Genomic DNA, 23234 nt, shown 5'->3' with positions numbered 1-23234 from the left:
GCACAAAATAATGTTACAAAATTATTCCTTTAGTACATGCAGGCAACACAACCTTAAGTGAAAGATAGATGCAGTAATTTTCTCCAGTGCTGATGCCATCACTGTTTGGCTTGATGTTCAATAAAGTTTTGGTCCCGGTAAAAAATTGTTGCAAAGTTGCAACATCTGAAAAAAACATTTGAGGGCAGACTTTCCCCCTTTTTTGTCCTACCTGTATGAAATTAGTTTCTGGAAGTATATCATTTGAAACTTCATAACAGAGCACTTCCTTCTCTGTTTAGGATCATAGGCTTGCTGTTGATTCAGTTTGGGCCAAACTTCAGAATTGCATTTAACTCTAAAATACTTCAGCATAGAGAGAAGTTACAGATTTATTCAGGGGCTGCAAGGTGCCAAGGTCACCTGGCTGTAAAATTAGCCCAACTCATCATCCCTCCATCACCGTGCTTGACAGTTTGGGTGAGGTGTTGATATGCTAATTTTGGTCTTCAGCAAACATGCCACTGTGCATTATGGCCAGACATCTGTACTTTGATCTTCTGTCCTGAGGACATCAATCCAGAAGGTTTGTGGTTTTCCCAGATGGAACTTTACGACCCTTTGCTGTGTTGATTTTAAAGAGAAGAAAGTTTTGCCTTCAGCCTCCTTCAAACAAGCTGTGCTATACTATTTACTTGTTGGGATTTTTTAACTATACTGTGATTAGATTTAACATTTAGTGTGCAAACACAATTTTAGGGTAATTTGCCAGGGTTTTTTTTTTTTAGCTCCGCATGATCTTACTTTGGTTAAATCCACTGGGGCTTGCACTCTTACCAAGACTATGTCTCTGCCTTAGCTGTCTTGTTTTCTAAAACCCATTTTACTTTGTGGAAAGAAAATTGAAATACCCATAAATAAATATTATAAATAATTTTGTTGTTAGTGTAATTTTAACAGCACTACTGATAGTTGCTACAATTGAGTATCCAAATAAAGAAATTAAGCTTCTGTTTTCTTTTTCTTTTTTTTTATTTGCAATAACCACCTTTTTTTGGTCAAGAGAAGTTTGTTTGGATTCGTAGTCAGAACCAAGAGTGGTGGGATGGAGATGTGATGCGATTCACTGGCACAGACTTCTTTCATAGTTTCATAATTATAATTTACAGCCATTGTTTACATCCAGATTTACTGTTTGGCTTTTTCTTGTGGACAATAATGTCAAATGTAAAACTCGGTTGAAACTCGTTCAGACTGCAGATGCTTTGAAAACTATCCGATATCAGTTTTTCTTTTAGCCACCTTGAAAATGATACAAATGTTTTTGGATGTCTAAAGAGAGAGATTTGTTGCAAAATGTAATTGAGAAGCTCTTTCCTTGAGATATAACTCATTTAGTACAAATTGTAAGAGTAGTTATGTATTTCATTGGAACCTCCAGCAATATGACAGCAGAAACTTTCTCCTGAAATATTGTACTTTTAAAGGATGTTTCTTGTATTCTGCATTTCCACTTGAGGTGTGGGAGAGCAAAACAAAGTGCTTGTCATCATTTGTTGCACATTTTTAAAGAATAAAGTCAAGATTATTGATCGTATTTTAATGTAAAGACCCGCTTTATATCTGATGTATTTATATGTAATGTGTATTTTACAGAATTTTCCTTCACTTACCAGTTATTCGACATACAGGTGGCAATTTACTGCTGGGCTCTGAACTTGGATAAAGAGGCATTGGCACAGTTACTGCAAACTCTGTCATGGTAGATTTTTTTTTTTCCCGTGTTTGCGTGGGTTGCAGAAAATGTTAGAACTGCAGACAGAGAGAGACCAGCAGGCTCTCAGTGAAAAGATTGCCATTTGGACAGGTAAATGAAAGGCAGAGAAGGGAGAGGGCCGAGAGGATAAATGAGGACTACAGATAAAGGTAAGCATGGAGAAAATGGAGGGCTCTTCAGTCCGAACATATCTGAGCGGGAGGGAACCAGATGAAAACAAGAAGAGGGCAGAAAAAGGGAAAGAAATTGTTGGGGAAGAGAGTCCGATTAGGAGAGAGAGATCAAGGGCTGAGGAGAGGTAGAAGGATGAATGCACTGTTTGAATTATGTAAAATACCTGCGTGGGAGAGAGGAGGTGTGTGTTTGAACATCATGACGGAAAAGCAGAGAGAGCAACAGAGCAATGAGATGGATGGTGTGATTTAGACGAGAAGTCAGATCTAGAGTCTGAAATGTAAGAATAGGAACAAACAAATGTAACCAACCTGTGTGTAGGATTGATCTTTGGGATAAAAACGGCAAAAACCTGCAGATGTGGAGACATGAAGCGGGCTTTGATTCTTTCCTGTTGGATTCAGGAGACTGGAAATGATTATTCAACCGGGGCTGATAGCATGCCACCGTGTGTTTATTAGACAAGACAGCGGTTTGTTCATATGTGGGGGAATGTGCCGCGACACGCTGGTTGCTTTTCATAACTGTTCATATTTAAGATGCTCCGGCAAACGCTACAATCATTTTGGGACACTTTTTTTTTAGCAGGCTGGGAATTTGTCAGTTTATTTGATTTTTTCTAACAGCTGTTGGACAAATTTACATGGAAATTTGCAAAAAGATATTTCTGCTTTCAAATGATGAACATTAACATTTCCATTATCCAGTGCAAACTAGCAGATGGCTTCCAGTCAGTGAATCATAATGACTGGATTTTCCTTTATTGTTCACATTTGACCACATTTGCAAAGCTGAAGACATTCTCAGCAGTCTGTCTTATTTTGTGTTATGCTCACAATATGACTACTTTAGAACATTATTAAAAAATGGTAAACAGATCTTATAGACTATTATTGGATCATGATTATGCCAGTGGCAACAAACACATCTGTCCATTCTAAAAGAGATTATTACATAACTAAACGATGACTATATACTGTCAATATAAACATTCCCTCAGGAGAAATTAGCTAAAACCAATATGTTTCCACAAAGTAAACAATTGTTCTTTGTTTTTGACAAGTAACTTGCATTTTTGTCTTATTTCAGCTCATAAGTTCATGGGTTAATAAGGACCCACTGTTGCCAACTTGATGACTTTTAGCGACGTTTCAGACAGAAAAAACAGTATCGGTCAGAATCAGCAGGTCAGGATTTTTAAAGGTCAGTGATCGGCCAGGAAACTGCAATCGTAATTTTAAGCAAATCAAACCTCTGAATATTAACTTATTCCATGTTTTGCTATGCCATTTTCTGATGTCTGCTTCCATTCAAATTATGCTAGATAAAGTTGTCCATGCTGTGAAAATGTATGCTGCAAGTTTGAGTTTCAAAAATGGAAAGTAAAATCTTCAAAGTGAATCAAGAGAAAGGAAAAAAAAGATGAATCTACATAATTGCACTGAATGTACTTTGAGGCATGAAAACACTGAAACTAACTCAAATGTGCTCTAATCCTATCTTAAATGATTGTAACAACCTCATATTTATTTATAAAATGTGTGTAATGGAAATGTAGTGGTGGTGCTGCCTTGCAGAAAGAAGGTTCTGGGTTTGAACTCCAACCTTTTTCTCTCCAGGTACTACATGACAGCTTGTCCTGTTTTTCTCTTGCAATAAAATGGTGACTTGTCCAGTGTGTAGCCCGCCCCTCACTCTGTGATCCCACATAGATTGTAGAAATCAGGTAAAAAAAAAAGGTCCGTTCAACTAACTTCCTTTTATGCTTCAACAGAAAACCCATGCTGGTGATAAACATATAATTTGTGGATACTTTCCAGCACAGTCAAAACACTCAAGTGAGGTAAAAATATAGCAGCTGTGAATTTGAGACTCCAACATTGTCGACGGTCAGCTTAGTCATTTATTATTTATGTCAGAAACTCTTTCCATGCTGTTTTCTTTCAGTGAAAAACTAACAGTCACTTTGGTTTTGCATGTCCAAAAATGAGATATCAGAATACCAGAATCAAATTTTGAGGCTTATTTTTACTCACAAGAGAGGCTGGAGTTTGAGCTTGCATACAGAGAATGAAGGATCTAAGACTAAAGTTTTATTAACCCTGAATGCAAACATTGTCCCTGTTGTATTTCTTGCGTTGCTCGGAGGTGGAACAGTTTCGTTTGTCCTTTTTACTTATAAAATGGGAAATATGTCTTGTTATTAGTAAAATTACCTGCCAGTGGAATCAGTACTTTTTCATCAATATTAAGTATTTGTCGACTTAAAACAATATTTTAAATCTTGCTGAAAAGTTACTTATAAATTCATGTTGTCTCTTTTCAGGTGTATAAAGGTATTTTCACTAGAAAGTAGAACAAAAGTACTTGACAAGATTTTGTATTTTTTGCAGTTTATTAGAAGTATAATTATTAAGATGAACACAAAAATTTGTGATGGTTTATGACATAATGCACTACATTATTAGTAGCGCATTACTAATAATGCATTACTAAATGATATTACATTATCATTTCTAAAAAACATGCTAATGGTTATGTTGTGATAATCTGAGTTAAATGTAATAATATTATTACATATGCAGCAAATAGTATTTCAAAATGTAATCAAGGATTTTATTGTGTTTTGTGTTGATTGTTACATAATGTGATTTAATTATGTTTTATTACATTATTATCTGGTGATATTACAAAGTTTTTGGAGGTTTGAGTTGACCAAGACAAGCAAGTGGTGTGATTTTTATACTTGACGTATCTTTTGGTGCTGTATTCTCTGAAAATGAGTCTTCATAGAGGGATTATATAAATGCAGGTGGACATAGCTGCATTTGACATCAAATCAAATCAAATTTTATTTGTATAGCACATTTCAACAGCAAGGCATTTCAAAGTGCTTTACGTCATTACAAACACAGAAACAATGCAAGATAGAATCAACAATCAAAACACAGCATTATAAATTTGTATTTGTTTACATTTCAAATACAATCCTAAACAGGTGGGTTTTTAGTCGAGATTTAAAAGAAGTCAGTGTTTCAGCTGTCTTACAGTTTTCTGGAAGTTTGTTCCAAATTTGTGGTGCATAGATGCTGAAAGCTGCTTCTCCTCGTTTGGTTCTGGTTCTGGGGATGCAGAGCAGAACCAGAAGCAGAACCTGAGAGGTCTGGAAGGTTGATACAACAACAGCAGATCTTTAATGTATTGTGGTGCTAAGCCGTTCAGTGATTTATAAACTAACAACAGCATTTTAAAGTCTATTCTTTGAGCTACAGGGAGCCAGTGGAGGGACTTTAAAACTGGTGTTATGTGCTCTATCTTCCTGGTTTTAGTGAGAACGCGAGCAGCAGCATTCTGGATCAGCTGCAGCTGTTTGATTGATTTGTTGGACAGACCTTTGAAGACTCTGTTGCAATAATCAATACGACTGAAGATGAACGCATGGATGAGTTTCTCTAGATCTTGCTGAGACATTAGTCCTTTAATCCTGGAAATGTTCTTCAGGTGTTAGAAGGTTGACTTTGTAACTGCCTTTATGTGGCTTTGTAGATTCAGGTCATAGTCCATCACTACTCCCAGGTTTTGGGCCTGATCGCTGGTTTTTAGTTGGAATAACTGACATGCACATTCTGCGTCAAGTTACAAAAATCTGGAGGTACGCAAGGTTGGACACAGCGCAGATTGGGTGTGTACTCTCACTTCCAGTACAAACACATAAAGTAAATCCCTCTGTTTTGATCTTAATTTGGTTTCCATTACATTCCTCTATCCTACAGTTTTCTTTCATACCGTATATAATACCAGGGGGTTTGGCTTCCATGGCACAAAAAATACCTAAACACCGTCAGAAGGTTGAGTTTTAACTTGTCACTTAGACATTGAGACCAGTAGAGCTATTTGTCATTCTTTGCTGTGACACATTGACTGGTTGTCATAAGAGTCACTTACCTTCAGGAAACTGATATTCAGCGCTGACTTTTCATTGACCTTCCCTGTATCTTGTGGACTGAGGATAGAGGCTGGTGCAGTGATGAAGTTGCAGCCATTAAAAATTCACCAAGATTTGGACAGAAGGTCATTGGTTGGCTGTGGGTTTCTGTGTTTGTTCTCCAACCACAGATTCACCTGTTATCTCCCAGCTGTCGGACAGCACAGTGCATAATGTTGTGACTACCTGAGGAAGTCGATGAGTGCTTTGTTTGTTTCATGATCCATTTTATTCATGCATCTTGCGTTTCCTCCTCACAAAGCACAGAATGTTAACGTTCGCCTTATCAGACATTCAGACAGGAAATCTATCACTCTGCAAGTCCAGCACCTACTCTGTCAGTGTGAGACGGATGTAGATGTGTGGAAGTTTGTGGTTCACCCTGCAGTTTGACCTTTTATGGTTTTTTCTCTGTTCGCCTCACCTTTGCACTGTTCACGCTCATTTTCAGACGGACATGTGCTCCTGTAGGTGTTTGTTTTCACACTGCCTCTGGTTTTCCGCCTTGTTTGTGGTGCGTATTTAGCACCCTGTCCTGTCTACGCCAGACGTGGTCTTACCTGCGGATCTCTGCTTCTTCTTGCAGATCACCGTGCCCGGAGGAAGAGCATAGCCACTGGGAAGCAACCCAGCATGGAGGTCCCTCCCACTGCCCCCCTTCAACCCTTCCGACAATCCGTGAGTAACCCTCCCTATCCTCGGCCTCGCTCGCTGCCTCCGTCCCTCTCGCTCTCCCTCCTCCCTCCTCCCGCTTTCGGCCCATCTCAAACATGTGGCAGACGGGTCAGCGGCACCCCGCCTCACCCCTTCCCTCTGTCCCTGGCCGTCTCCCCCTCCGTCACCTTTTGCCCACCAGCGCAGCCGCAGAAAAAGGGCTCCAAGAAAGGGTCTGCCACACCCCCGTTGCCCCACTCGCTGCCTCTCTCTCCCTCCTTATCCTTCACCCTGCCTCACTCGCCTGCTGCCTCCTCCTCCCCTCCCTTCTTGTACTGGGGAGGAGACTGGAGGGCTGCTGGTTCGAGTCCAGTGGCGGGAGGAACGTTTATTGAACCGCTGCCCCCTGTTGAGGTATGTGACACTGAGATACAGGTTGTTTTCATTGCTAAGGCAAAAAAAAAGTTCTTTTAAAAGTATTATTATACACTGGGGAAAATATTTTGAGAGTAATTTACCATGTGTATGAAATATTTAAACCAACATTTATCCAGGATGCTATTTTTTCACATTTTATTTTAAAATTATATTTAGATGATTGTACTTGCCCCACACTGCGGATAGAAATGCTGTAGCTAACATTCATTATTTGCGCCACCCTTATTTTAAAACAATAGGCTGCTGTTGTTTTTTTAAGATTAAATTTGAATAAATAAAATGTGAAAAATAGCAAACTGCATACATGTTGGCTAAACTATTGCAGGCACATTGTAAATTACCTGTAAAAAGTTGTTCTGATTCAGAATTAAAACAACTTTTGATGATGTTTGCCATCCTTTTCCTTTAAACAGTGGAAGCTGAGCTCAGCTGACCAGATTATTTATTTTAAATACTTTATTCTTTTGTCCCAAGCTTCTGCAGAAATATCAAGTGAGCTTTACGCCTTTTCTTTAGTAGTCACATTTTGTCTTTTTTGGCTGTTTGAATGCGTTACTTGTTCTTTTCATGGAAAACCAGTTTCTGGTGAATCCAGGTCTTTCTGGGAGGATCTTGGCGGCCACAAACAAAACAGTGCAGAGTTTTCTAATTGTGTCTTCACTTTTAACTGGAATTGTGTGCTTTTGTCCCTCCAACATCAAAGTTTTAACAACAGAAATAGTTCACTAGACGGGTTTTTGCAATGTATTAACATCAGGGTTTCTACTGAATGAATGTGTTCATATTAATCTGTATTCAGATTAAAACATAATCTGCTCTGTGATGGTGTGTCTGTAATAGAAGACAAATTTAAGTTTTGCTCCAGACTGCTGGCTGGACACTACTGTAATACTTAGCAAGCATTGTTTACTTCAGAAATCACAGAAGACAAACTTTATTTCTTTGACAAATTCAACCATAACAAAAGAAAAGGAGAAACATAATAACGTTTTTTACCTTCTGATTTTATGACAAATAAATGTGTTTATGTTGCAATTTGTTTTAGTAATTCATGCTTTCCCTGTTGTTGAAATGAATTATTGAACCTTCCTGAAATAATGGCCTAAGTCATTTTTTGCCAAAAGTGATTTTTTTTTTTTTTTTTTTTTTGCCTAAATCATCTTTTGGCAAAAAAAAAGAGGTGGTGTTTTTTGTGTTGTTGTTGCCAAAATCACTTTTGGCAAAAAATGACTGAGGCCATTATTTCAGGAAGGTGACAAAATATAATTGTAGGTATTTACTTTGCTCATTGATTAAATTAAGCATGAATGGGCATAAGTCTCACTGCCAGACAGAAGCAAAGTGCTTCCAATGTGATGCTTGGTATGTGTGGGATATGCATAATATGAGACTCTGTTATTAGAATTCTGCTAGTTCTAATTTGTTTGCTGCACAGTTTTTGCATTTCTCTCATTAGAGAGAATTTTGAGCTTTAGGCTCAAACTACGTCACATAGGACTTTAGTTTTATCAATATCAAACCTGGATGAAAATGTCTTCAAACCAACTAAAACATATTTAGTCTGAGTCACAAAGTCTTTGCAGTTCGGATGAGTGTGTGAAAAACATCAAACCATGTTTAGTTTAAAACAAGCAGGACTTTGCTCTATAAGTGTCAACAGGTCATGAGTGTTACATCAGACTGTAGAGTCAAATCCTAAAGCCTGGGCAGTGGAAAAATGTTGTGTTTTATTTTTATTTTGTAGAGTAATCAAATGCAAATTAGTTTATTTGCATTAATATGCTTTTGATCTGTTGTGGAGAAAGTAAAAACATCTAAACAGGGTGATGAAGAAGGCTGGATCTGGACTCTGGAACTTCTGGAGAATATTGTGCAAAGAAGGATTCTTCATAAAATAAAAAATTACCATGGTTTAAACTGACCATCCTCCTTATGAGACTGTTACAATAACAGAGCTTCTTCTTTAGAGTCGCTGTAATACAGACTGCTACAGGAGGTCCTTCCTGCCCATAGACACAACATTTAGAGTTACAACATTTAATTTTCCTTTGGGTTGATAAAGTGTTTTTAGATCAAATTGAACTATTACAGCAAGTTATTTTTGCATAAAGACTTTATAATAATTAGCATTTTAACAGTTACATTGCCATGGAAAAAATATACATTTGGAAACGCACCCCTCCCGACCCCACTAGGGACAAGGGTGTAAGAAAATGGATGAATGGATGGAGAAACAAAACCACAATGAACAGACTCAAATTCCTGTCTGAGTCCTCCATGCAGTACATTTTTAAAACCATTTAAGCAGACGAGAAAGTTTGATTTCTATCAAATCTGCCCAACAACACTGTTGTGAATAAGGAGTTGATTAAACCTTTACCTAAGTTTAACATCTTTCATCCATCCAGGAGCAGTTTGGTGATGGTCTGGGGACTTTACAGCTTGAAGGAGCATTTTGTCACAAGACAATATAAAAACCCCTCAGAAAACTGGGATCAGTTCTCAAAAAGCAGGTGAAAAAAATGTCATCAACCTGCGATGAACTCAAAAGTCTGAGACAAAAATAGGTCACCATCTGTCAGTGTTAGAAAGATGGTTCAGCTCTTGCTGTAAACTTTAATTTAAAACTTTAAATAATTAAAACTGCAAAACACAACATTTTCCTGCACTAAAAACTTTAGATTTTATGATAAATGCTGAAATGAACATGAATGAAAGCAGCTTGACTGGTTTTAATGCAACGCTCCTGACCGCTGCTTCAGAAATGGGTCACAATTTCTTCAGGTGGGAGATATAATTTTAAAACTTCACAAAAATAATTCAGTGGAGTGACGAGCCAAAAATACACCAGAGCAAAGACAAGGAAGAAAACTGTTTTAAAGCGAGAAATAATAAGCATAAAGTTGTCACTCATCCATTTCTGCTTCTCTGCTCCATATTATCCATCCATTTTCTGTACACCCTTGTCCCTGGTGGTGTCGGGAGGGGTACTGGTGCCTCTCCAGCTAACGTTCCGGGCGAGAGGCGGGGTCACCCTGGACAGGTCGTCAGTCTGTCGCAGGGCAACACAGAAACAGACAGGACACACAACCATGAAACACACACTCACACCTAGGGAGAATTTGGAGAGACCAATTTACCTGACAGTCAAGTTTTTGGACTGTGGGAGGAATGCTCCATATTAATAAACCAATAATAATTTTTCCAGGGAGTTTCAGTTTTATTAAAAAATGTCTTTGTGATTGTTTTTTAAAATATTATCAATAAAGTAAATTAAAAATGTGATGTCAGATAATACTACAGCATATTGGAATTTAATCAAATACACAATTTAGTCCAATTTATCAGGGGTGTGTAATTAAAGTTTTATCTGAAACCGGTTTGTAGGGAAATGTGGAGTGCCTGGAACTCTGTGGAAATCGTGTTGCAGTTCGCAGAACAGCAGCCAGGCTTTTAAATGCTGATTTGATGTAAATGTGAGTCGTAGTAAAAGTCAGAACATAGAGCGGTTCTTTAAATGTCAGCGAAGAAGGGAAGTATTGAAACACGACTTCTTATTTAGCTTTCAAATTGAGATGGAAGCTCAGTGAAAGGTGGAGCAGGAAGCGATGTGTCTGTGGACAGAAATAATCTGTTTAGTGTTTTATTCATAGCAGCAGGTATCACACATGAAGGTGCTTACAGGAGCAGTTAAAGTTTTTACGAGCCCTCCGTGTCGCTTACGTCCTGTCTCTGTTATCCATCCTGCTGTTTCGCGCACTGTTTGTATCTCAGAATAGGATAACTTGTTTGTTTCTGATTAGAAGCGTCTATTTGCTGCTCATTCATTGTGGCAGAACTGAAAAGGCTTTCCATGCACTTGAAATTCGCTGAAGCTGGATAATCCATTAAATGAAATGCAGAGCCTCAATTTGGCTGCAGAGTTCAGTGTTTGTCATTATTTCACACTGGTTTACAGTAGATGAGTGTTTGTTATATAAATGTTTTAGGTTCTGTGAATTGGGTAATTTAGCCCTGAAGAGCAGCAGGAGGATGACGAACATGGCCCAGGAATCCTCCCTCTTTGGTTATCACCTTGTTCTGAACTGCTGTGGTAAATACAAAGTGCATCCTTTTTCTGTTGGTTTAACTTGGAAATTACCTGCTTTATTTGACCCAAATTTCACACTACTTATTTAACACACAAGAAGACAAAATGGAGAAGCTGTGTGGAAAAGTACAGCCTAACTTCACGCTTTGCGTAGCTTGGTTGATTCGCTCCAAAACAGTACATGGAAAAATGTCTAATTCACTTTTTTTCTTTATTTTTTGTGACATTTCAAACTTTTGCTTAAAATTTGCATGATAATTGGATGGAAACATGACTATTATGTAAAAGCTTATTCAGTGGAAAACCTTTAAAACAGCTAGGTCAGATTATGCACAGTTCAAAGAAATTAAAAATGTCCATCTCAGACTTTAAAGGCCTCAATTAATGTTTGGACAATTTGAAAAAATTCAGAAAAGTCTGAACGACTATATGGCTGATTTAGAGTTGAAGGGAAAAAAACGTATCACATCAAGATTTACTGTAGGTTTACAAAGTTCCATCTGGATGAATCACAACAATTTTCACTCTCTGCTTTTCCATTTCACACACATGGTTGGGCGTAAACAGTTTAAAACCTGCTAAAGACCAGATCATTCGTTTTGTGCTTATACATAAAACACCACTGAAGGAAGGTGCACTTTCTATTTCCCATGACTTTAAATCTTATAGTGCTCACAGACTGAAATAAAATGCTAGAAGTAAATCCCCAAAGTGTGCTGCTGCACTCAGAGGAACCATTACTTCCTCCCCCCAACCCCTGGGTAGAGGGGATTTACTGTATATCTAACTAAAAATAGCCACAAGTTCCTGTATTATCAATTTTGCTGTTTAGGGCGGCCAATCATGTCAGCGGTGGTGTTGCCACCCAAGGGGTCTTTCTTTAGAAGAACTTTTGCTGGTAATGCAGCTATTGTCTCTTTTTTTCCACATTACATCCCTGCTCTGACGATGAGGGGAAATGAGGACAAAACAGTAAAAATAGGTCAAACTAGAGAAGAGCAGCAGGATTAATGCATCTTAACAAAGTAAGGGTATAATATCCTAAAAGCCTCACAACTTAGAGGCAAATAAAATGACTAGAAATATTATATGTTAGAGCTGACATAAATGTGACCTAATGATAAGTGAAGGGACTTTTAGGGTATTTTTAGTCCAGGAAACCTGTCAGAAACCCAACGCTGATGGAAACGACTACTGCAACTTTGATTCTCCTCTTGTTACTGCGATTTGTTTTGGTTTTCAGCCTCTTTCTTCTACCTTTAGACACTCAACCTGTCAGATGGAGGAGCAAATCAAATCGGAGTTAGTCATGCAGACTATTAGGTTGAAACCAGCAGATGGAGCCAAGCCTTTAGTCATATCCTTAAGACAGGCTTCAAAGCCGTTTGACTCACACCAGATGACAAGGTGTCATTTCCCCGCAGTCATTCTCCCGCTGAATAATGTTGTTATGTGATAGGTATATAAATGATCTTTCTGTGCATTAAAAATAAGGGAGTGTTCTTTGGTAAATCAGCATAATATATGTTTGATGCATTATTAAATAATTAAGGATAAAAAATGTCCAGTTTTCGACCAGCATATCTTTTCCTCTTTTCCACCCTTTTCCTCGAGGTTAATGTGCGCCAGCCAACAAACCGTTATAAACGGGGTCAATACTAGTTTTTATTGCAAGGTTTCATTCCTTTTCAGAAAGAAATTTAAAAAATACAAAAGTTGAACAAGAACAATTTTTAAAGCAAACAATATTTTTGATTGCGTTTTAGCATTTTTTGGTGGAGATCTGTCAATCAATCAGTTTTCACCCAACCAGACACAAGTTGCCCAAATTTTCCAGTTTTTCTGAGGCATATCTTGTAAATTATTGTCTTCATGTGAGTTGACTGATTTCCTGCCAAAATTAGGTCTGGACTCTTAAGTTATTTGAAAACTTGAATTTTCTTATAGCAAAGCCAGTTATTGATTTGATTTTGATCTCAGAAACTGGAACTTTAATTAAAATGACTAGACCTTTGAGACATTTGAATTTTCATTACTTTTTAGTTAGTGGTTTGGTATCAAAATTGAATTTAGCCAATGATATGACCCCCAAAACTAATTATGCAGCCTGCTGGGAAAAATAATTGTCTATACCTAGTTTAGGAGAAAAGGTCTGTCTCGCATTTCCACTCCTTGTGCATTAGGACAGAGAATATTTTGAGAACCCTTGTTGCACCTCAAGTGGATGAAAATATTCTTCTATTTAACTTAAGTAACATCAGTGAAGTCACTGAAGGGCCTCTAAGCAACAAAGAGCTCATAATAGTTGGAAAGTGTGACAGAATATAAATTAGAAGGCATGATAGGAAACATTTAGACGGTGCATTAAAACAGTTATGATTTTTCCATCCGTTGTATCAGTGAAATATGAATGTGATGGTATTGCGCCTAATCTTGATTGTGCAATAAAATGGGACTTTTCTAAAAATAAACTGAAGACATATGTGATATTAGAAGTTTGCATAACACTTTAGTGGCTTGCGAAAGTGCTAAATCTGCTTGGATGTTTTTTACATTCTGTCACATTACAACTACAATCTTCATTGTTTTTTTATTGGTATTTTATGAAGCAGAAGGATTTTTTTTTTTTACAAAAGAAAAATCTTAAATCTGTGCCTTGTATTTGTACTGGGCCTTTCTGAGTCATTACTTTGTTACTGTAATCACAGTTTCAAATGTTTTGGTGCTTAACTCCATGAGATTTACACGTTTAGAGACTGAATGTTTTTGCTCTTTGTCAGATTGGACAGAGAGCATTTGTGACTTTTCAAGTTTTGCCACAGTTCCAATTGAATGTAGGTCTGCTTTTAAGAAAATATGTTGTAGTTTGTTTTTCATACATGTGGTTTAACCAGTAAGAAAGCCCATGCAGGACAAACTGTCCCAACAGAAATTTTGATGGTCCACTGCTGCCCACTACAGGATCTCTGGTGGCATTGCAGGTCTTTTTTTTTACCAACTGGACAGTGCAGCAGTGTGATTTCTTTTATTAATAAACTTACTGTGTGCTTTCCCTCCCCATGTGTCCCATTTTTTCATTTGTCTGCATTTGATTGTGCATAACGTCTGACACAAACCACTTTGACCCTGCGCTCATCCGACGTTTAAACCAAACCCCACCTGACCACTGCGTCCCGTTCCTCACCTCTACATCACTCATCTGTTCCGACATGTTCGCGCCACCTCGCTCGTCCTCCCTCTCCCTCTCCATCTGTTTGTCCCTGTCGCATCATCATCATCATCCTCCTCCTCCACACTCCAGAGTTTCCTCAGTAAGAGGTTGAAGGGCTCCATCAAGAGGGCTAAGAGTCAGCCGAAACTGGACCGAACGAGCAGTTTCCGCCAAATGATCCTCCCCCGCTTCCGCAGTGCCGACCAAGACAGGTCAGTGAGAGAGTGAGAGAGATGCAGGTTCAGGTGTGTGGATGTTCTGGATGTGTTTGACCTTCTGTACACAGTCATACCTGTACATGATATTTTGTTTTTACCTGCTCCAGTCTTTTGAAGATGCTTAAAATAGTAACATTTGTTTCTGATAAAAAACATTCAGGTAAAACTTTTGTTTCTTGCTTGGTGTCACAACAGGTCAATAGGTTTGGTCCTGAGATGAGTTTGCATTCAGACTGCAAAACTAATCAGTCAGAGAAATAAGAAACTAGATCCCTTTTTTCAAGACTTTTATTACCAGATTCTAAAATTAACAAACAATTCCAGAGTTTTTAGGCGTTAAACAAAGATGAAGCCAAAATGGAAGCTGTGTGAAAAACTAAGCACACCCCAGGAATCTTTTTCAACGTCATTGTGGCAGAATATTGGTCAACTCCTAATGTCCTACCACAGCATTTCAATCAGACTGGATGTGGACTTTGACTGTGCCATTTTTCAGCCATCCTGTTCAACACATTTGCTGGAATGTGTTTTAAACCTGTTGTTGTTGCGCAACACCCCCCCCCTCCTTTCTGTCTCTACTGTCTCACTCTCTACTTCCTCTTCTGAGAGGGGAGATGTGCTACCAGCTCTCCTTCTAACGGGTTAATTGAGTTTCCTAAATCTGCCGGGATTTACCCTGCCCAGAACTGAAGTAAACTCTGTTTAAGCTGGTTTCGAGAAACGATTCGCCTGGTTTTCTGACGGCCTACATCCAGGTGTCCCACCCTTCTTCCCCCTGTGAATTAGCCAGACTGAGCAGCCTACAGCCAACTAGTTTCACAGAGCACACCTGTTAACGGTCGCTCGTTCTCTATTTTACAACTTGCATTTCTTATTGAACCAGGTAGGTTTTAGTGACTCGGGTGAGTCCCAAGGATGACGTTTTAAATTTGGGCTACCAGCAACCTAAAAACATTTTAAACTTTTTCCTCTCCAGAATCAAACATCACAGCTATTTTACAACCATCAAAGAACCTTAAGGTGACTCATTAACTGAATGTCCACAACATCTTTTAGATTTTCTTTATGCTAAATATTTTATTAGTAAGGCAGTTTTGCAAGGGTCAGTACAGCTTAATTCAGTAGCAGAAATAATCAAATAAGTAAAATCAATCATCTAGTCTATCTTTCCCTACTGCTGATACTGAAAACTGAAAAAGGGAACCTTTGAGAGAGACGGACGGAGTTTGGCGTTTCGAACCCCAGACCTGGCCTGATGATGAAGATGTTGCAGCAGGAGGAAGATGTTGATCGGCGAAGGTCAGGATCTCCGCAGGTCTGATGAGCTTCTTCTCCGCATGGATGGTGAGGTCACACAGGACTTGGTGCTGGCAGGAAGGAAGGCACCAGTTCTTCTTCTTTGTCTTTGCCTTTGTCTTCATCTTTGTCTTTGGGGTCTGAACCCAGCTGATGAGAGAAGTGCGATGTGAAGCCACAGGTTGTGGGCCTGACCGGTTGGTCTCCATAAGCGGGACAGTCTTCGGCTCTGTGGCTCCGGCTCTTCTTCAGCTGCAGAGTTCTTTGTCCATCTCGATCTTGGCTCGAAGCTGCCCGGAGGATCCAACAAAAGGTTCCTCTTTTGCACCCACCTTATATAGGGTTTATCCACCCTTTTGGTGCGTTTTCATTGGCTGTCTGCTTAGACAGATGACCTCACATCCATCACTGTCCTTCAGACATTATGTCCTGAAGTCTGTGCTAATGTCTCAGAGTTGCTCAACCTCCTATGTCCATTGCCTGCACAACCTTTTACCTAAATAAGGCGGTGATCATCTCTGCTCTCCTGTTAGTTCCCCTTTTTCCCTTAACCGTTCACCTTTCACCTACTCTCTACCTCCAACATATCAGTGATGTTTAATTGCAGTTACACCCTCTACACCATTTCAAGTTTAATGTCAAAATCACATTTATATCACATTTATTTTCTTTAGCTTCTCTGATTTAGCATTCATTTATAATTTTATAACCATAACTTATATCACATTTATTTTCTTCAGCTTCTCTGATTTATCATTCATTTATGATTTTATAACCATAACTTATTAGTTACTCTTATTATGATCTTAATGTGAGTTATTACAGATGTTTTTCTGAAAAGAAACCAAGAATAATACATGATTCTAATTATTTGATGCCAAAGTTACAGTTACTTGTTTTTCTTGTAAGTGTTCTCACAAATGTACGTGTAAATATTATTACAAGTAAACCAATATTAATATAAGTATTTTACTTTGAATCTTATCAAATTACCAAAATGTTTAGATTTAATTCTTTTAAAACTTTACCTTTAAAATAAGAAATAGTCTCAGCTATTTTTATAAATCTGCAGGCTGGAAACTTCCTCTTTTTCCAGGAAACCTGCTTTTCCTGTTCCATGACTCTCTCTGTCTGACTATGATTTCTTATGATTAGATAGAAAAAAGTAGAATTAAAGCAAAGTTTGCTGGACACAAAAACAACACACACAACCAGATTTATTTTATTGACACCTAAGTCTACTGTTGGGCCTTGATGTCACTTGAGTGATTCATTTTAAAGATAACTTTATTTATTATTACTGTTAAACTAACTTTATTGACACTTAAGTCTACTGCTGGGCCTTGATGTCACTTGAGTGATTCATTTTAAAGATAACTTTATTTATTATTACTGTTAAACTAAAATCTCCAGCATGGGGAAGTGGGATGAGCTCGGATTTTCTTGACACCCCCTCCACGAGGTCAGACCTTTCACATGCTGGGAGTCCATCACCCTCCTGCAGTTCGCCGTCCTCATCCCCTGGAAAGAGAAGAGGTTCGTCTGGGATGTGAAGATGCAGATTCTTCATCCTCAGTTGTCACAGAGGGCTCAGTGTAGTCATCAAAACTCCACTTCTCTTGACACCCCCTCCTTGGAGTTTTGATTTCCCCCATGAGGTGATGAATGTCGAAGAAAACTTGGATCGTTCTGATTCTTGTACAGGAACTTTCGCTGGATGAACTGTCGGTTCTTCAGGATGTGGAATGGTTCTGTAGGGAAGGGAAGATGGGCTGAGACAGAAGGCCTCAAAAAAAAAAAAAATTCTGGCTGTTTAGCAGAGCAAAGCAAAAAGCATAAGCATCATGACGCTTTATACGTAATCATGATCCTTTTCCATTTTAATCCATCAGGTTGTGACAGGAGTTCTTCTTTAGCATAGTCCAATTTCTTCACGGCCCTCCCAGTCCAAAGCCTTGAAGTTGTTCTTTGAACGGCAACCTTCCTGTAATAGTGGCCAGTCTACTGTAGGATGGCATGGTGCTTGATTCTCTGGCCATCTTCTCGTAATGTTCTGGTTCGCTGTAGCTAAGAACTGGCTTGAGCACTGCTTCCTCATGGACCCCTTTCTTCATCAGTAGTACTGTGTTGAAGTTCAGTACTTGCTTTACAAAATCTCGGGCGTTGAATCTCAGCTTGATCACCATAGTTTCAGGCCGATCTTGAGCTTTAATCCAAACTCTCTGCCCTGTTTTCAGTGACACTTCGAGCTGCAACTTGCCTTTTTCTTCTCTGAGCAAAAAGGAGAAGTGTCTTCGCCTCCCTGCTTTCTGTGACGTGAACGGAGTTCCTCTGCAGGGGAAGACCTGCTCTTCTAGCAGTTGTCACTGTGTCCATCAGCACCAAGAGGTACTTCTCACCTCTCTTTCCTGTTGTCCCCATTGGCTCTGCTACATCCATGCAGACTGAACCCCATGGGACTGTGCTCTTGATGAACAAACCTTCCATCCGCTCCCCTGGGTGCCCTGGGTAGCTGTGCAGAAAGCTGATGCAGTTCTGTTGAGGTCTCCTCTTTCTCCAAACGATCTGGGCGGCCGGCTTCCTCCGGTTTCTTCCCCAGATTTTCCTCCTCGAAGTGATCATCCATCACTCCGTCTCTCCGCCCCACGTTGGGCGCCACTTGTTGTTGCGCAACACCCCCCCCCTCCTTTCTGTCTCTACTGTCTCACTCTCTACTTCCTCTTCTGAGAGGGGAGATGTGCTACCAGCTCTCCTTCTAACGGGTTAATTGAGTTTCCTAAATCTGCCGGGATTTACCCTGCCCAGAACTGAAGTAAACTCTGTTTAAGCTGGTTTCGAGAAACGATTCGCCTGGTTTTCTGACGGCCTACATCCAGGTGTCCCACCCTTCTTCCCCCTGTGAATTAGCCAGACTGAGCAGCCTACAGCCAACTAGTTTCACAGAGCACACCTGTTAACGGTCGCTCGTTCTCTATTTTACAACTTGCATTTCTTATTGAACCAGGTAGGTTTTAGTGACTCGGGTGAGTCCCAAGGATGACGTTTTAAATTTGGGCTACCAGCAACCTAAAAACATTTTAAACTTTTTCCTCTCCAGAATCAAACATCACAGCTATTTTACAACCATCAAAGAACCTTAAGGTGACTCATTAACTGAATGTCCACAACATCTTTTAGATTTTCTTTATGCTAAATATTTTATTAGTAAGGCAGTTTTGCAAGGGTCAGTACAGCTTAATTCAGTAGCAGAAATAATCAAATAAGTAAAATCAATCATCTAGTCTATCTTTCCCTACTGCTGATACTGAAAACTGAAAAAGGGAACCTTTGAGAGAGACGGACGGAGTTTGGCGTTTCGAACCCCAGACCTGGCCTGATGATGAAGATGTTGCAGCAGGAGGAAGATGTTGATCGGCGAAGGTCAGGATCTCCGCAGGTCTGATGAGCTTCTTCTCCGCATGGATGGTGAGGTCACACAGGACTTGGTGCTGGCAGGAAGGAAGGCACCAGTTCTTCTTCTTTGTCTTTGCCTTTGTCTTCATCTTTGTCTTTGGGGTCTGAACCCAGCTGATGAGAGAAGTGCGATGTGAAGCCACAGGTTGTGGGCCTGACCGGTTGGTCTCCATAAGCGGGACAGTCTTCGGCTCTGTGGCTCCGGCTCTTCTTCAGCTGCAGAGTTCTTTGTCCATCTCGATCTTGGCTCGAAGCTGCCCGGAGGATCCAACAAAAGGTTCCTCTTTTGCACCCACCTTATATAGGGTTTATCCACCCTTTTGGTGCGTTTTCATTGGCTGTCTGCTTAGACAGATGACCTCACATCCATCACTGTCCTTCAGACATTATGTCCTGAAGTCTGTGCTAATGTCTCAGAGTTGCTCAACCTCCTATGTCCATTGCCTGCACAACCTTTTACCTAAATAAGGCGGTGATCATCTCTGCTCTCCTGTTAGTTCCCCTTTTTCCCTTAACCGTTCACCTTTCACCTACTCTCTACCTCCAACATATCAGTGATGTTTAATTGCAGTTACACCCTCTACACCATTTCAAGTTTAATGTCAAAATCACATTTATATCACATTTATTTTCTTTAGCTTCTCTGATTTAGCATTCATTTATAATTTTATAACCATAACTTATATCACATTTATTTTCTTCAGCTTCTCTGATTTATCATTCATTTATGATTTTATAACCATAACTTATTAGTTACTCTTATTATGATCTTAATGTGAGTTATTACAGATGTTTTTCTGAAAAGAAACCAAGAATAATACATGATTCTAATTATTTGATGCCAAAGTTACAGTTACTTGTTTTTCTTGTAAGTGTTCTCACAAATGTACGTGTAAATATTATTACAAGTAAACCAATATTAATATAAGTATTTTACTTTGAATCTTATCAAATTACCAAAATGTTTAGATTTAATTCTTTTAAAACTTTACCTTTAAAATAAGAAATAGTCTCAGCTATTTTTATAAATCTGCAGGCTGGAAACTTCCTCTTTTTCCAGGAAACCTGCTTTTCCTGTTCCATGACTCTCTCTGTCTGACTATGATTTCTTATGATTAGATAGAAAAAAGTAGAATTAAAGCAAAGTTTGCTGGACACAAAAACAACACACACAACCAGATTTATTTTATTGACACCTAAGTCTACTGTTGGGCCTTGATGTCACTTGAGTGATTCATTTTAAAGATAACTTTATTTATTATTACTGTTAAACTAACTTTATTGACACTTAAGTCTACTGCTGGGCCTTGATGTCACTTGAGTGATTCATTTTAAAGATAACTTTATTTATTATTACTGTTAAACTAAAATCTCCAGCATGGGGAAGTGGGATGAGCTCGGATTTTCTTGACACTGTTCATGGTTTGGGCCAGGAAGCAGCCGTAGATGGGAAACTTCTCTGCTTTGGTATGCAGAGAAGTTAACTAGTCGTGTTTCTATCAAACATTGCACTAGGAAAGGTTGATGGAAATGGTCAAATTTGAGATAACTTCTTTAATTTAGTAAAAGGTTTTTATTTTTGCTTGAGGTTAATGCGCTGAAGGGTAGATGGAAAGACATTTGGACAAATTCTGACGTTTCAAATTTCCCCATTCACTGGTGGGTCCGTGCCTTACCAGAGGCACAACACTAGCCTAATCCTCTAGTTTCTTTCCATTTTTTTTGAGATTTTTTTGGTGATCTAAGCTAGTTTGCAACCTCTGCATGCTGTTTATTACAGCCCTATGTGGCATCAAAATCTGATGAAATTGTGCTTTGAGTAGTAATATTGATTCACTACCAACCAGTAGATGGAAACATGCCTAATTTGCATTTCCCTTTCCTTCTTTTTTGCTGAACATTTTTGCTAACATACTTTATTTCTTTAACATTTGACATGCTGGCTGAGGCCTGTAGAGTCTAAGATGGAGTCATTAGGTTTTTACCATGTTTCTAAACATTGCAAGCTCTGACTTTGGGGGAATTTGTTGGGACTCCACTCCTGGAAGGATTGGGAACTGTCTTAAATGTTTTCCAGTTGTGAATAATCTTTCTCAGTAGAATGATTAACTTCAGATTGTTTGGTAATGAGTTTATAACCCCCTCTCACATTGACAGGCAGCAATAGTTCCTTCTCTGAAATATTGCTGTTGTCTTTCCACCTTTGTTTCAAGTTAATAGACACCTGTATGTTTCAGAGCATCAAACCACCGTAACTCCATTTTGATAGAGCTGTTCACATTGTTGATGCGTTAATCAAGTGCATTTGGTTCCTCTCTCCCTAAATAGTTTAAAAGTTGCAAGGGTGTACTTAGTTTTGTCAACACACAGCTTTTCTGTTCTTTGTTTAAAGCACAAAGCATAATTAAATTAAAATGAAATAAAAAAATTATAGAACTTGTCTACTAAAGTGGTTGGAGTGATTGAAGTTGAAATACTCCTAAACCAGTCGTGTCCAAATGTTTTGTCGTTTGGTTGAAAAAAATCCTGCCAAAAATATTTGGAGGTAAAAAAGAGAAAATAAATTGAAAATATTTAAATTAACAAAACTTACATTGTGAATTTTTATACCTGCTTGACAAATTATGAATGGAATATTTACTAAACCAAAGTAGTCCTTTTGTCTTTTTTAAAGGAGAAAGAAGTGTACGTTATTGTCAATTCAAAACTTTAAAAACGTTTTGCATGTTTGCCTTATTTGAGACAAACATTACTTTCCAGTTTATAAAATCTTCTGTGCTCAACTGAGAAAGAAAATGATCTATTTTCAGCTATAAGAACAGGATCCAGGTGGAACTTTCTTTACTGTATTAAGCCAAGTTTGTGTAAAAAACTGGCTTTGAGTAACTGTTTCTGGACAGATTAAAAGTTAAAAAAAAGTCCATCTGCATGGACTGCCTGTGCTTTTCCACCATTCTTATTTTAAGTCAGGAGCTGCACAAAATTAGTACGAGGGCTGCAAATGGCCCCTGGGCCGCAGTTTGTACAAGCCCATCCTGAGTCCTTTCTGGATGCATTCACTGTAATATTTAAAGCTGTTTTCCTTTATTCACTAAATATATATATATAAGAATCAGGTTTGAATGAGCCAATAATCACTAACATGTCATTTTCTGGTATGAGAGAGCAGATGAGTCTGGTTTCATGTTCAATGAGAAAATAAATTCACTTTCCATTCTCACTTCAGTATCACTTTCAGCTGAAATCATCACCGTTTCTCAGTCAGCGCGATGAAGGAGCTCTCTCACCATGGTAACCAGCAGTCAGCCATAATCCTTGCTGTACAGAAGGAAATGAGTTAGTGGGAGATTTGCTTAATTACACCTCCTCTGGATCCTGGACAGACGTACAGCAGAGCAAAGATTCCTCAGCAGCTCAGGGAACATGAATTTAATTCTGCTGGACTAGATGCCTCTCAATGACTACAGAGAAGTGGGGGGGGAGGTTATTATTTGATTTTAGATTTTTTTTTTTTCTACCGTAAACCACCCACATTCAGATGAGAAGCAGCCAGATAAAAAAAAATAAAAGCTCAAAGTCTGTAAGTTGCTATATGATTCAATCGAACGCCAGATGAGAATTTTACATTTGGAGTCAAACTTGAGGCCAGAAGTGAACTCAACTGAAAGCTCCAGCTGTGAAACAAGGATCTGCCAAGACACTTTTCAGCTTGATTTATTCCCCCCAGAAGGCCACTGAGGGGACAAAACGACCAAATTCTTGGTAAAATGAGCTTCTTGTCACAATTTCACAACTTCTGGACTACTTTCTTCATTATAGTTCAATGTTTTATTCTGAATTACCAAGGGAGGATTTGCGTTTTTTTGTTTTGGGTTACATTCTTACCCCTGAGGTCCAAAACATGTTGTTCTGTAGAGCTCAGTTTTACTTCCAATAATCTAGTTTTTCTACACTTAGTT

The 23234-nt window shown here is 38.7% G+C and overlaps 1 protein-coding gene and 1 long non-coding RNA gene across 14 annotated transcripts in view; one reads left to right on the top strand and one right to left on the bottom strand.

Annotated features, from left to right (window-relative positions):
- Positions 1–23234, top strand: part of syngap1b (synaptic Ras GTPase activating protein 1b) — a 182404-nt gene that overhangs the window by 113218 nt on the left and 45952 nt on the right. For 10 of the 13 annotated variants that reach the window (XR_004338777.1, XR_004338778.1, XM_032559168.1 and 7 more), the window contains 2 exons: positions 6502–6593; positions 14399–14520. Coding sequence is in view for 10 of the 13 variants with exons in the window: in XM_032559168.1 (XP_032415059.1) it covers positions 6502–6593; positions 14399–14520 (214 nt within the window). In the remaining 3 variants the exon portion in view is untranslated. Of the gene's footprint in view, positions 1–1820; positions 1906–6499; positions 6753–6782; positions 6984–14398; positions 14521–23234 lie in introns of those variants that run through there. The other 3 variants (XM_032559177.1, XM_032559171.1, XM_032559175.1) reach the window with 3 other exon arrangements.
- On the bottom strand, positions 11910–23068 carry LOC116717651 (uncharacterized). The gene is made up of 3 exons (XR_004338779.1): positions 20788–23068; positions 13672–13674; positions 11910–11921 (listed from the first exon to the last, which is right to left on the bottom strand). It is a non-coding gene; the product is annotated as an uncharacterized LOC116717651 (long non-coding RNA).

This window comes from Xiphophorus hellerii, chromosome 3 (assembly GCF_003331165.1).
Source record: "Xiphophorus hellerii strain 12219 chromosome 3, Xiphophorus_hellerii-4.1, whole genome shotgun sequence".
In the NCBI taxonomy this organism is placed as follows: Eukaryota; Metazoa; Chordata; class Actinopteri; order Cyprinodontiformes; family Poeciliidae; genus Xiphophorus; species Xiphophorus hellerii.
The sequence above is the reverse complement of the archived record's forward strand: the minus strand, read 5'-3'. Positions and strand labels throughout refer to the sequence as shown.